The following is a 12478-nucleotide window of genomic DNA, read 5'->3' as shown; positions in this document are numbered from 1 at the left end:
AAGTGAGGGACTCTTCTGTCATCAGCAGTGGAGGTCTTCCTTGGCCTAGCAGTCCCTTTGTGATTGCTGAGCCCACCAGTGTTTTCTTTCTTCTTCATGATGAAGACGACTTTGGTCATCCTAAGGTTTTACTGATGTCTCTAATGGATACTTGTTCTTCAGTCTCATGACAGCTTTATTGACTTTCATTGGCACAGCTCTTGTCCTCATGTTGAACAATCGCAACTCCAGACTCCAAAGGGTAGAAGCAGGCCGAGGTGTCTTATGAAGCCATGAAACACACCTGAGGAATCACAAACACCTGCGATGCCAATTGTCCCAAACATGATGGTGCCCTGAAATGTGGAGACCATGCACGAAAAAGTTTAGGGTGACTGAAATGTCTGCAAATCCCCTTCAGTGAAAGTCTGTGGAGCAGGGGGGGAAATCAAGGAGAAAAGGTCTCTTTGTCCCAAACGTTATGGAGGGCACTGTATACTTTTACTCAAACACTGTGGATTCATGAAATATTCAACTCCATTTAATAAATTCCATTTCCTCACATTACGGTTCACTCGTCATTCTCAGGTCTGTATGTTGTCCAGGTCCATTCGACATCATTTGCCCTTCTATTCAGGGTGGTATCATCTACACACTAACCCAACTTGATGTTTCCAATGGATTCAGACCTTTTTCCCTTCTGTATGTTATTGAGTTGTAGACTTAATTTTAAACGGAGAGATTCGCTATTTTTGACCCACCAGCTATACTCATTAACCCATAATGACCAAGTGATCAGATGTCTTCAGAACAGTTTATAAATTTATTAAAAAACAAAAGGTGAAATCTCTCCCTCCTAGAAGTATTCCGAGACCCTTTGCTGTGGCCCTCCACAGTGTGCACAGGTAATCCCTGCTTGCTTTGATTCTCCTTCTGTTGTTTCTAGAACTTGATTGAAGTCCATCCGTGGTAAACTGAATTTCACACACGTGTGCCTGCGTATAGAAGGTCCCACAATTCATATCGCATCTCAGGAAAAAAAAACCAAGCCATGAAGTCCCAGGAACTCTCTGTAGACCTCTGTGATCAAATTGTGGTGAGGTATAAGTCAGATCAAGGGGGTGCAACCAGTTTGAAAGCTTTCAGTGCTCCCAGTGGGACACTGGCCTCAAGAATTGTAAAATGGAAGAAGTTTGGAACCCCCAGGACTCTTCCAAGAATTGGCTGTCTGGCCAAACTGAATGGGATAAACCCTGCTTCCTTACCAGGACTGATAGCCACAATAAGAGATGGTCAGGAAGGGAGCTGAAATCTTCACCCTCTGTGCCAGGAGGCACATTGTGGTAGGCCTTTGTGTGGACTCTCACAGAGCAGCATGGGAGTTGCTGCCCCGTCAGATCCTCAAATGAGTGTCTCCTTAGAATTCCAAGAACAAAACTTTAAAGAAGTGGTGAGGCGGCCTTCTGCTGCTATGCACCTAAAATCTGGAATAGCCTGCCAATAGGAATTCGCCAGGCTGATACAGTAGAGCACTTTAAAACACTGCTGAAAACACATTACTGTAACATGGCCTTTTTATAACTTCATTTTAATCTTAATTTAACTTAATCCTGATACTCTATATGTTCAATTTCCTCAAAATAACTATTCATGGTGGCTCTAAAATCGGTACTGACCCCTACTCTCTTTTCTGTTTCTTTTTCTGGTTTCTTTGTGGTGGTGACCTGCGCCACCACCACCTACTCAAAGCTTCATGATGCTCCAACAATGATGGACGGATTAAAAGCCAGAAGTCTACGTGACCATCATCATCATCAAGCCCTTCCGTGAGAATCCTAAATCAAAGAGGACTGTTTCATTTATGTTAGGTAGAATGCCCAGAGGGGACTGGTCAGGGGTCTCATGGTCTGGAATCCCTACAGATTTTATTTTTTCTCCAGCCGTCTGGAGTTTTTTTGTTTTCTCTGTCCCCCCCTGGCCATTGAACCTTACTCCTATTCGATGTTAATTAATGTTGATTTATTTTGTCTTATAATTGTGCCTTTCATTTTTCTATTCTTTAATATGTAAAGCACTTTGAGCTACTGTTTGTATGAAAATGTGCTATAGAAATAAATGATGTTGTTGTTGTTGTTGTCAGTTACGTGGCAGCCACCAGGGAGAGCTGCTGGGAATTGACTCCCGAGTGACCAGGGGTGCCCTGCCTAAGTCAGAAGTGCTAGCTTGAGTACTGGAAGTTAAACGGGAGAGCCCTCCACTTGGCCTGGGAGTCAGAGTTGAGAGCGGAGAAAGGAGGAGTAAAGCGTAGAAGGAGAACAAAAGAAAGGATTTGTTTGTGCAGAGAAATGGGAAAATGAAGCCTGTGGAAAGGCACTTTGTTAAATTAAAACACTCCAAATTGATTCTGTACCTGTGCAGCTGGGTCTGGGGCTTAGCGATGGCCCACCTAAAGACCAGAATGAACAAGAGGGGCTTTGGTCTGGGAGGTGACCAAGAACCCAATTGTTACTGTAACAGAGCAGTAGAACATTAGACTGGGGTGCTCAAACTCGGTCCTGGGGGACTCCTGTGGCTGCAGGTTTTTGTTCCATCCAGACTCCTAATCAGTGCAACACCTGATAGTACTGATCTCATTTCATTAGCTGGTAATATTTATCTTTTATCTGCGGTGGGTTGGCACCCTGCCCAGGACTGGTTCCTGCCTTGTGCCCTGTGTTGGCTGGGATTGGCTCCAGCTGACCCCCGTGACCCTGTGTTCGGATTCAGCGGGTTAGAAAATGGATGGATTTATCTTTTATTCAGAAAAGCACAGCAGCATGATTTTTTACATTTATAAGAAACTTAGAAATATTTCTGTTTTTGCTATGGATTTAAATGCTTAACTCTCTTTTTATGATATTTCGCCCTTTCTCTGTGCAGTTTGCTCCCTTCATTGAATCTTAATACTGACAATTAAAAACAAGCAGAGCAGAAACCCAAGCAAACAACACTCAATCGTGAAAGGCTGCAACTACTTTAGCGTCAGCCCCACAAAGTAATACATAACAGATTAATTAAACAATTAGAACACCTAGAAAAGAAGAATGACAAACAAGATGAAAATACTGTTAAAAAGAAAAAAAAATACATAGAACTGCCTAGTACAATTTAATACTTTTTTTTTTTTTTTTACCAAACTTAGTTTTTTAATTTGTATATTGTTCCCAAAACAGGAAATCTGGGAAACAACAGTTCACTTAATTAGCCCAGGAGTCCAATTAAAAACAGAGGCTGGTTGGAACAAAAACCTGCAGCCACAGGGGGTCCCCCAGGACCGAGTTTGAGAACCCCTGCATTAGACCAATCAAGATGACAACTGGCCATTCCGCTCATGGAAGCCTATCAGAGTGCTAAGGAGACAACTGGCTGCCACGCACATTTGCACGTTGGTGTTGGGCAGGTCGATTATTCATTTAACACCCTGGAGCCACTATACAATTCTACCACTCACACAAATATGTATTTTGAGCCTGAACTTGCCGTTTATCGATTTAAAAACCACTCAACGCCACGGACCCTAAAGTGTGTCACCACAGTAGTGGGTCGAGCACGATCACTGGAACGATAACTTTCCCTGCCACCACTCTGACAATTGTGCTCGAGTCACTGAGGCGAATCCAAAGCTCTGACGATCACACTCAGTTCACCAAGGGGGACACCACCCACCCATTCTTTGGTGGGTTGTGAAGACACCTGGATGGGGGAAGAGTGGATTACGACACCAAAAAGGTTGCGTAACATCACTCTAATCGTTCCCACCCACATTTCAACCGAACTCAGGATAGGATTGCAATAAAAACCTGTAGTCAATGTAGTCCTCCAGGACTAAACTTGAACACCCCTGACCTGAAGGAAAACCACAAAGACAAAGTGAGAACGGGCAAGTTTCACAGAGGCAACAACCAAACGACAAACATTATTTAAAAAATATACAGCTTTATTATTTAAATTGTGAAAAAAATAATACTTAAATATTATTCACTTTAATATTTTCTCTAAGCTACTTTCCAGGCTTGTTTCTGGTCTTCCAAGGGTGGGGTCACGTCAGCCGCAGTGAGAGATTCCCAGTCACATGGGCAATGAAGCATCTTAACAGGTGTATCCCAGAAAACTGCACAGAACTGTGGAACACAAGCAAAACAAATGGATTTTAAGACACCAATGGTAGGGGGGCTGCTCCTGGGAATATTGAAACCAATCGCACTCTTTGTTCACAGTGCAGATTTTAACAAAGGGGGAACTGTGGCTATCTGTGCTGTGTCAACGGTGCAGGGTCTCAACTTTGACACTCAGCTCAGTTACATTCAGCGTTGAGTTTTTTTCTAATATTTCTCGTTTCTCACATCCCCACACACCCACAGTAGGCAGACTGACAACATCTGTGCGTCATTAGCACTCGGAAATGGAGCCTCGCCATTTTTCAGAATGTAAGGCTATAAAACTCTAAGCCACCTGTTCAGTCCAGGGTTACAGGGCACTACAGAGGGCTTAGAATATTCTCTTCAGGACAAATATATAACACACACAGACTGCCTCAAAAAAGAAGAAAATAATAACAATATTAAAAGCCTCAGCAATTCTAGAGTTACTGAGTCAGAAGCAGATTTTATCCTCGGATTATGAAGCTACTCCACAGTCACTTCTACTGACCATGGGCGGACCTTATAGCTACGGGTCTGATGTTGAGTTTTGGATATTTAATGTCTCCCTGTGATGTACCGGATTGGCTGGACATCTTTTTGCAGCACTTGAACTCGGAACCATCTGTAACATGTCCGAGGATGGGCCAAGCAAAAGAAGACACACACGGTCATGCAAGAAGTAGGTGTGAAGTGCCGAGTGCTTTTATTCATAGACAAAGGAACACAGTGTCCAAAGTGCAGTGCTTTTTATTAAATGAATATCATAAAAATTAATAAAAGTCCATACGTTGAAATCCTATAAATACTCCTGATAAAACCGGAATCAGTTCTACTGCTCTGTTCTTTCGTTCTTTCTGAGCCCAGCGCGTCTTTCACTCCCTGCCTCTGCAGCTCACTCAACAGATCTTGCAAACGGTGGCGATGTCTGCAGCTATGCTTTCTATTTCCGGCTTCTGTCCTGACTGCCTCCCCAGGTGTTTGCTGGACTGCTCAGAGTCGGCTGTCCTTCCATCCTTCAACAGGCTCTCCTAGCATTTCTGCGATCCCTAGGAAGAACACCTCTATTGGACCTCACTCTTCCACAGTGATCAGCGGGAGAGGATTTACCTCTGGAGTGTCGATTGCTACCAACTGCCCTGCCTTCTCCTTCATCCCACTGGCTCAGGCCCCCCTGATACTGCCCTCTCACTCATGGTTGTCTTCTCGCCCGGACTCCTTTTTGTATACAGAAAGGGATGCAGTTGTGTCGATGGCAGACCCCAGAGTGCTAATGAGGCAATCCACTGAACCATGTGTGTCTGCATTTGAACGCACAATTTCCTGATTGCCCCCAATTACTCCCCAGGGCCACTCCACCACGGTGCCAGATTCACCTGCTCTCCTCTAAAGCCGGAGCCCCTTTAATAAATTATTTATTTAAAATGGCGCATTGCCACAAACACTTCATACCACACTGCTATGTTTATCGTACACTGTGTGCACAATTATTAGGCAAGTGAGTATTTTGACCATATCATCATTTTTAATGCGTATATTCCAACTCCAAGCTGTATTAACTTGAATGCTTATTGGATTTAAGCACGTCAGGTGATGTGTATTTGTGTAATGAGGGAGGGTGTGGCCTAAGGAGATCAACACCCTATATCAAGGTGTGCAGAATTATTAGGCAGCTAGTTTTCCTCGGGCAAAATGGGCCAAAAAAGAGATTTAACTGACTCTGAAAAGTCAAAACTTGTAAAAAGTCTTTCAGAGGGATGCAGCACTTTTGGAATTGCTAAGATATTGGTGTGTGATCACAGAACCATCAAACATTTTGTTGCAAATAGTCAACAGGGTCGCAAGAAACGTGTTGAGAACAAAAGACGCAAATTAGCTGCCAAAGATTTGAGAAGAATCAAACGTGAAGCTACCAGGAACCCATTATCCTCCAGTACTTTCATATTCCAGAGCTGCAACCTACCTGGAGTGCCCAGAAGTACAAGGTGTTCAGTGCTCAAAGACATGGCCAAGGTAAGGAGGGCTGAAACCCAACCACCACTGAACAAGAAACATAAGTTGAAACGTCAAAACTGGGCCAAGAAATATCTGAAGACAGATTTTTTCAAAGGTTTTATGGACCATGAGATGAGAGTGACTCTTGATGGACCAGATGGATGGACCTGTGGATCAGTAATGGGCACAGAGCTCCACTCCAACGTGGAGGTGGGGTACTGGTATGAGCTGGTATTTTTAAAGATGAGCTAGTTGGACCTTTTGCATTGAAGATGAACTCAAAATCAACTCCCAAACCTACTGCCAGTTTTTCAAGACACTTTCTTCAAACAGTGATACAGGAAAAAGACTACATCTTTGACCATGATTTTTATGCAGGCCAATGCTCCATCACTTGCATCGAAGTTCTCCACTGCGTGGCCAGCCAGTAAAGGCCTTAAAGATGAAGGAATAATGACATGGCCCCCCTTCCTCATCTGACCTAAACCCTATCGAGAACTTGTGGGCACTTCTTAAACGCTAGATTTACGGGGGAGAAAAACAATACACCTCTCTGAAGAGTGTCTGGGAGGCTGTAGTCACTGCTCCACAAAAAGCTGATCGTCAACAGATCAAGAAACTGACAGACTCCATGAATGGAAAGGCTTATGACTGTTATTGGAAAGAAGGGTGGCTATATTGGTCATTGATTGATTGATTGATTTTTTTGAAATGTCAGAGATGTTTATTTGTAAATTTTGAGGTGTTTGTTTATTATTCTCACTATAACAGATGAAAATAAACAAGTGAGATGGGAAAATTTTCATTTTTCCTTTAGTTGCATAATAAATCTGCACACTAATAGTTGCCTAATAATTGTGCACATATGTATTCCCCTGATGATGTTCACACTCACATTTCCATTGTGAAACATTCAGGTTTCAGGTTTATTAACATTTTGGATTGACTGATAGCACTGTGTTTGTTCCATATTAAAATTAATCCTCAAAAATACAACTTGCCTAATAATTGTGCACACAGTGTACTACTGTTACCAGTGTTGGTGCAGTGGGTAGCGCTGCTGTCTCGCAGTTAGGAGAACTGGGTTCGCTTTCTGGGTCCTTCCTGCGTGGAGTTTGCATGTTCTCCCCGTGTCTGCGTGGGTTTCCTTCGGGTACTCGGGTTTACTCCCACAGTCCAAAGACATGCAGGTTAGGTGAATTGGTGATTCTAAATTGTCTCTAGTGTGTGCTTGGTGTGTGTGTGCCCTGCGGTTGACTGGCGCCCTGCCCGGGGTTTGTTCCCTGCCTTGCTCCCTGTGTTGGCTGGGATTGGCTCCAGCAGACCCCCGTGACCCTGTAGTTAAGATATAGCGGGTTGGATAATGGATGGAATGGATGTTACCAGTGTACGGGTGACAAGCGAAAATCTTGTGCTGTGGACAAACGAAAAGAAGCTTGAACTTCACCCAATGAGTGGGGTACGTAAGGATGTCCTACGATTTATTGTATCCTGCTGAATGACATTCCCACCCCACAATAACTTTCTACTGGACTAAGAAGATGTGGAAAATAACTGAATGAACAAAAAGTGTACGAGAAGTAGAGCCTGTGATGGAATGGTGTCCCACATTCACCATTTCTCCATGACATGACACTACTGGGAGAAGCTCTTATCCCCTTCAAGATAATTATGAAAAATGGATGGACGCAAGGAAGAACCAATACGTATTTAAAGGCACATAATGTAAAACAAAAGTGATAATTACAATAGTGTAATGGAAAACATCCACTTATATTATGATGAAATGGGCACAGTATAATGATATAAATAGGTCAACGTGGAGATCAAAATTAAATTAGTAGTATGTAATTTAAAAGTGGGGGAAACATGACAAGCATACAAGAAAAGGAATGACTTGTAAAGAATGCTGCAGACAAGTGTTTACAACTTGATGATGATGTAACAGCAATCACTGACATTTTAAAAGACAAAACCATTTGATAGACAGAGTTTGCTCCAAAAACTATAAAATTACAAGATAATTTACTGTAAAAACATTATACATTTTCATGCTATCTACATTTTGTGGTAAAGGTTTATTACAACACTACATTACCTGACTAGGAAAGGCTGAGGGAAGCATCCAGTAGTGTGATCTTCGATTATGTTCTGCATTTCCAGTATATGGCGTAACAATTCCCCTTGCTTAGCCTTGTCAATTTTTGTGAATACAATCTATGAAAAAGTAAAAAAAAAACAAAACAGAAAACTGTAAAAATAAAAAGCACACCAACAGGGTATTCCCTGTTAAAGCTCTTCTTTAATTCTTTTTTAACGTATTTGTAGTATAATGACGTCTGAGGCAAATTAGAGCCTTCTTCATCTCTCTGCTTCTACTCCAGTTTGATCAACTTTATAAATCATGTGACAACTTTCATATTTGACCAAATGCATAATCTCATAAATGTGTAGAAACTTCCAAAGCAGTGTGGTGTAGCGGGTCCACAGCTCACGTCAAAAAGGCCTCTTTTTAAAATAAATAATCGCTACACTCGCGGCTTAGAGAGGGGGCGTGGTACGTGTGGCCGGGATCGGCGGGGCGAACAGACCAGCAGGAGAAGGTAGAAAGAAGGTCAGCTGCAGGTAGGGTGGCTCCCCTGGTGCATAGCCTGGATGGGAGAAGCAGGGGAGTAACCAGTAGAAAGGCACCAGGATCGGTTTTAAAAGGACGGCTTCCTGCCATTGTTTAAACCTCGTTTTTTTTTTAATGATTTATTTATTGTTTTTAATCTCCACAATTCACCTCGTTTTATTGGATTATTTATTTGAAGGAACTTTGAGGGACACTGCACTTATTTATTTGAACACTGTTAAGATTTTGATTGTTGTTTTAATAAAAGCACTTTGCACTTTTTGCACCATCCCCTTGCTTCATTGTTGTGCCTCACTGTCTAGCTCATTGGTGACATTACCGACGGTGTCAGGTTCAGAGCTCCCAGAAGCAAGACGGGAGCATGGAGCGGAACCTGCATCGTCACAACCAGATGGACAAGATCACATTTATCATCAAATTCTTAAGAAGGTTAGGGAGTTCAGATATAAACCATTGGAATATACAGTGGGTACGGAAAGTATTCAGACCCCCTTCAATTTTTCACTCTTTGTTATATTGCAGCCATTTGCTAAAATCATTTAAATTAATTTTTTTCCCTCATTAATGTACACACAGCACTCCATATTGACAGACAAAAAAAAGAATTTTAGAAATTGTTGCAGATTTATTAAAAAAGAAAAACTTAAATATCACATGGTCCTAAGTATTCAGCCCCTTTGCTCAGTATTTAGTAGAAGCCCCCTTTTGAGCTAATACAGCCATGAGTCTTCTTGGGAAAGATGCAACAAGTTTTACACACCTGGATTTGGGGATCCTCTGCCATTCCTCCTTGCAGATCCTCTCCAGTTCTGTCAGGTTGGATGGTAAACGTTGGTGGACAGCCATTTTTAGGTCTCTCCAGAGATGCTCAATTGGGTTTAAGTCAGGGCTCTGGCTGGGCCATTCAAGAACAGTCAGTCACAGAGTTGTTGTGAAGCCACTCTTTTGTTATTTTAGCTGTGTGCTTAGGGTCATTGTCTTGTTGGAAGGTAAACCTTCGGCCCAGTCTGAGGTCCTTAGCACTCTGGAGAACACCCGCACAGCATGATGCTGCCACCGCCATGCTTCACTGTGGGGACTGTATTGGACAAGTGATGAGCAGTGCCTGGTTGTCTCCACACATACCGCTTAGAATTAAGGCCAAAAAGTTCTATCTTGGTCTCATCAGACCAGAGAATCTTATTTCTCACCATCTCAGAGTCCTTTAGGTGTCTTTTAGCAAACTCCATGTGGGCTGTCATGTGTCTTGCCTCTCCTCAGTGTGTGGAGACAACCACACATGACAGGGTGGGCATCAAACTAAAAGAAGGGGCAGTTCAGGGTGTGGTGTGTAGATGGGCGCAGAATTCGCTCAGACACAGGAAGTAGAGCAGGGGTGCCCAATACGTCAACCGGTAGATCGGAAAGGTAGTGCAGGTAGATCGCGTTGCATTCAAAAAAACTTTTTTTTTTTTTAAATGTTAGTCTATTATACCTGTATATCCTCCCTATGGCATCTGCCACTTGATTGACATACACGGCGGCCAGTCTGAGATCTCTTCTCTTCTAACACACTGGTCATCCCGTACGCACGATCAAATGCGCGAGCTACTGCAAAACTCCGGCTATCTAAGTGATCTTGTTAGCCTTCCAATTTATATCGACTAATGAAGGAATTAAAAAATAAATTTGTAGGTTATGGGCTGGATGTGGAATTGGAAGAAGATTTTTTTTTCTCACAATGTCACAATCGAAGTGTGTTTGTCTGATCTGTCAATCTATCATTGCTATTCCAAAGAAGGAAAATGTGGAAAGGCACTTTTGAACTGCTCATAAAAACTACGAAACTGATTTCCTTCTGAAAAGCGATCTGAGAAAGAGAAAGGAGAAGGAGCTAAAATCTCAGTTAATCGGAGAGCCGTCATTTTTCACTTGGCTGAATTCAAAAGCAAAGGCAGACACATTGAAGCTTCGTTCCGGGTGAGCTACTCAATCATTAAGCATAAGAAGTCCTTCCAAGATGGAGAGATGATAAAAGATGCCTTCATTGAGGCAGATGGCCAGAGAGAAATTCCTGCTGAGATTTCAAGACCCCTGGCTGGAGAAAAGGAGTTTCTCCTTGTCACTAAACATGCAGAACACAAGCAACTTAATAACGATCAATGGCCGCTACACTTGGCATTTTTTTTTCCTATCTGACCAACATGTTGAATGAGCTTAATTTATAGCTGCAAGGAAAAGAGAAAACCAATATGGTCAATATAATTAGCTCAGTTAATGCTTTCAAACGAAAAATGCAACATTTGTCCTCAAAGCTGCAGCTCCTTGATTTGGGGAACATCCAAAACCTCGCGTCAAAGCTGGAGACGTAATGGAAGGCATGTGGGCAACTTGACAGCATCCGCTACACAGAGCAGACTGAAAATTGTCTGTCAGACTTTATCTAATGGAAAAAAGTAACGAGTTGAGTGTTGCCCAAAGTAGTAGAGTAAGAGCAGCATTTCTTCTTCACAACTGTACTCAAGTAAATGTAAAAAGTATGGTGTAGTAAAACTACTCTTAGAAGTACAAGTTTTTTAAAAAGTTACTCAAGTAAATGTAACGGAGTAAATGTAACTCGTTACTACCCACCTCTGATACTCAGTGTGTGTGTGTGTGTATATATATATATATATATATATATATATATATATAAAAACATTTTTAATGTGGGTAGATCATTTTGACCTGGTCATTTTAAAAGTAGCTCGCAAGCCGAAAAAGTGTGGGCACCCCTGAAATAGAGGGTGATGGTGTGAGGAACTCAATCAGAATCAGGTGACATTAAGAGTGGTGACCAGCAGGGGTTCTTTAGTTCAGAGTGGATGGCCCAGAAGATTGACAGACCACACCCCCATAACTCCCATAAGTCTCATCTCTACTGGACTGCATCATATAAAACAGCATGTCCCCCAGAAGAAGGTGTCACACTAATGACCCGAACTCTCAGCAGGACAGAACTACCAGTAGACTTAGAAAGGAACGGAACGCTGCCTAAGCACCTGGTTTATGTTGTAGTGGGTACCGTGCCTATGTCTAATTTTTTGCCTTTTGTTTATATTTAGTTGATGCACAATTAAACGGTGCGTCCCTGCTGGCACTTCAACTAGTTTTGGAACTGTGAAAGTCACTCTGTTCTATATACACAATCAAATAACTCCAATATCTAAGCAGGTAGTCACATGGCAGCCAACTCAATGCATTTTGGCATGTAGACATTGTTAAGACCACCAGCTGAAGTTCAAACCCAACATCAGAATGGGGAAAAAGGTGACTGAAGTGATATTGAACGTGGCATGGTTATTGGTGCCAGAACTGCTGCTCTACTGGGATTTTCTTGCACAACCACCTCTACAGTTTACAGAGAATGGTCTGAAGAAGTGAAAATATCCAGAGAGTGGCAGTTCTCTGGGTAAAAATGCCTTGTTGATGGCAGAGGTCAGACTGGTTCAACCTGAGAGAAATCAACAGTAACTCAGATAAGCACTCGTTGCAGAAGAGCATCTCTGAACACACAAACACGTTGAACCTTGAAGTTGACGGACTACACCAGCAGGAGACCACCCAGGGTGCCACTCCTGTCAGCTAAGAACAGGCAACTGAGGCAACAATTCACATCCATCTATCTATCTACCTACATAGGCTCACCAAAATTGGACAATAGGAGATTGGA

The 12478-nt window shown here is 42.4% G+C and overlaps 1 protein-coding gene across 1 annotated transcript in view; it reads right to left on the bottom strand.

Annotated features, from left to right (window-relative positions):
- Positions 1-3956: 3956 nt before the first annotated feature.
- gtpbp8 (GTP binding protein 8 (putative)) overlaps positions 3957-12478 on the bottom strand; it is a 45569-nt gene continuing 37047 nt past the window's right edge. The window contains exons 8-9 of the mRNA XM_039745937.1: positions 8251-8369; positions 3957-4139 (exon numbers count right to left, since the gene is read on the bottom strand). Of these exons, the coding sequence (XP_039601871.1) occupies positions 4058-4139; positions 8251-8369 (201 nt within the window). The 3' untranslated portion in view covers positions 3957-4057. The remainder of the gene's footprint in view (positions 4140-8250; positions 8370-12478) is intronic.

This window comes from Polypterus senegalus, chromosome 2, assembly GCF_016835505.1.
Source record: "Polypterus senegalus isolate Bchr_013 chromosome 2, ASM1683550v1, whole genome shotgun sequence".
In the NCBI taxonomy this organism is placed as follows: domain Eukaryota; kingdom Metazoa; phylum Chordata; class Cladistia; order Polypteriformes; family Polypteridae; genus Polypterus; species Polypterus senegalus.
This window is presented reverse-complemented; position numbering and strand designations above follow the sequence as displayed.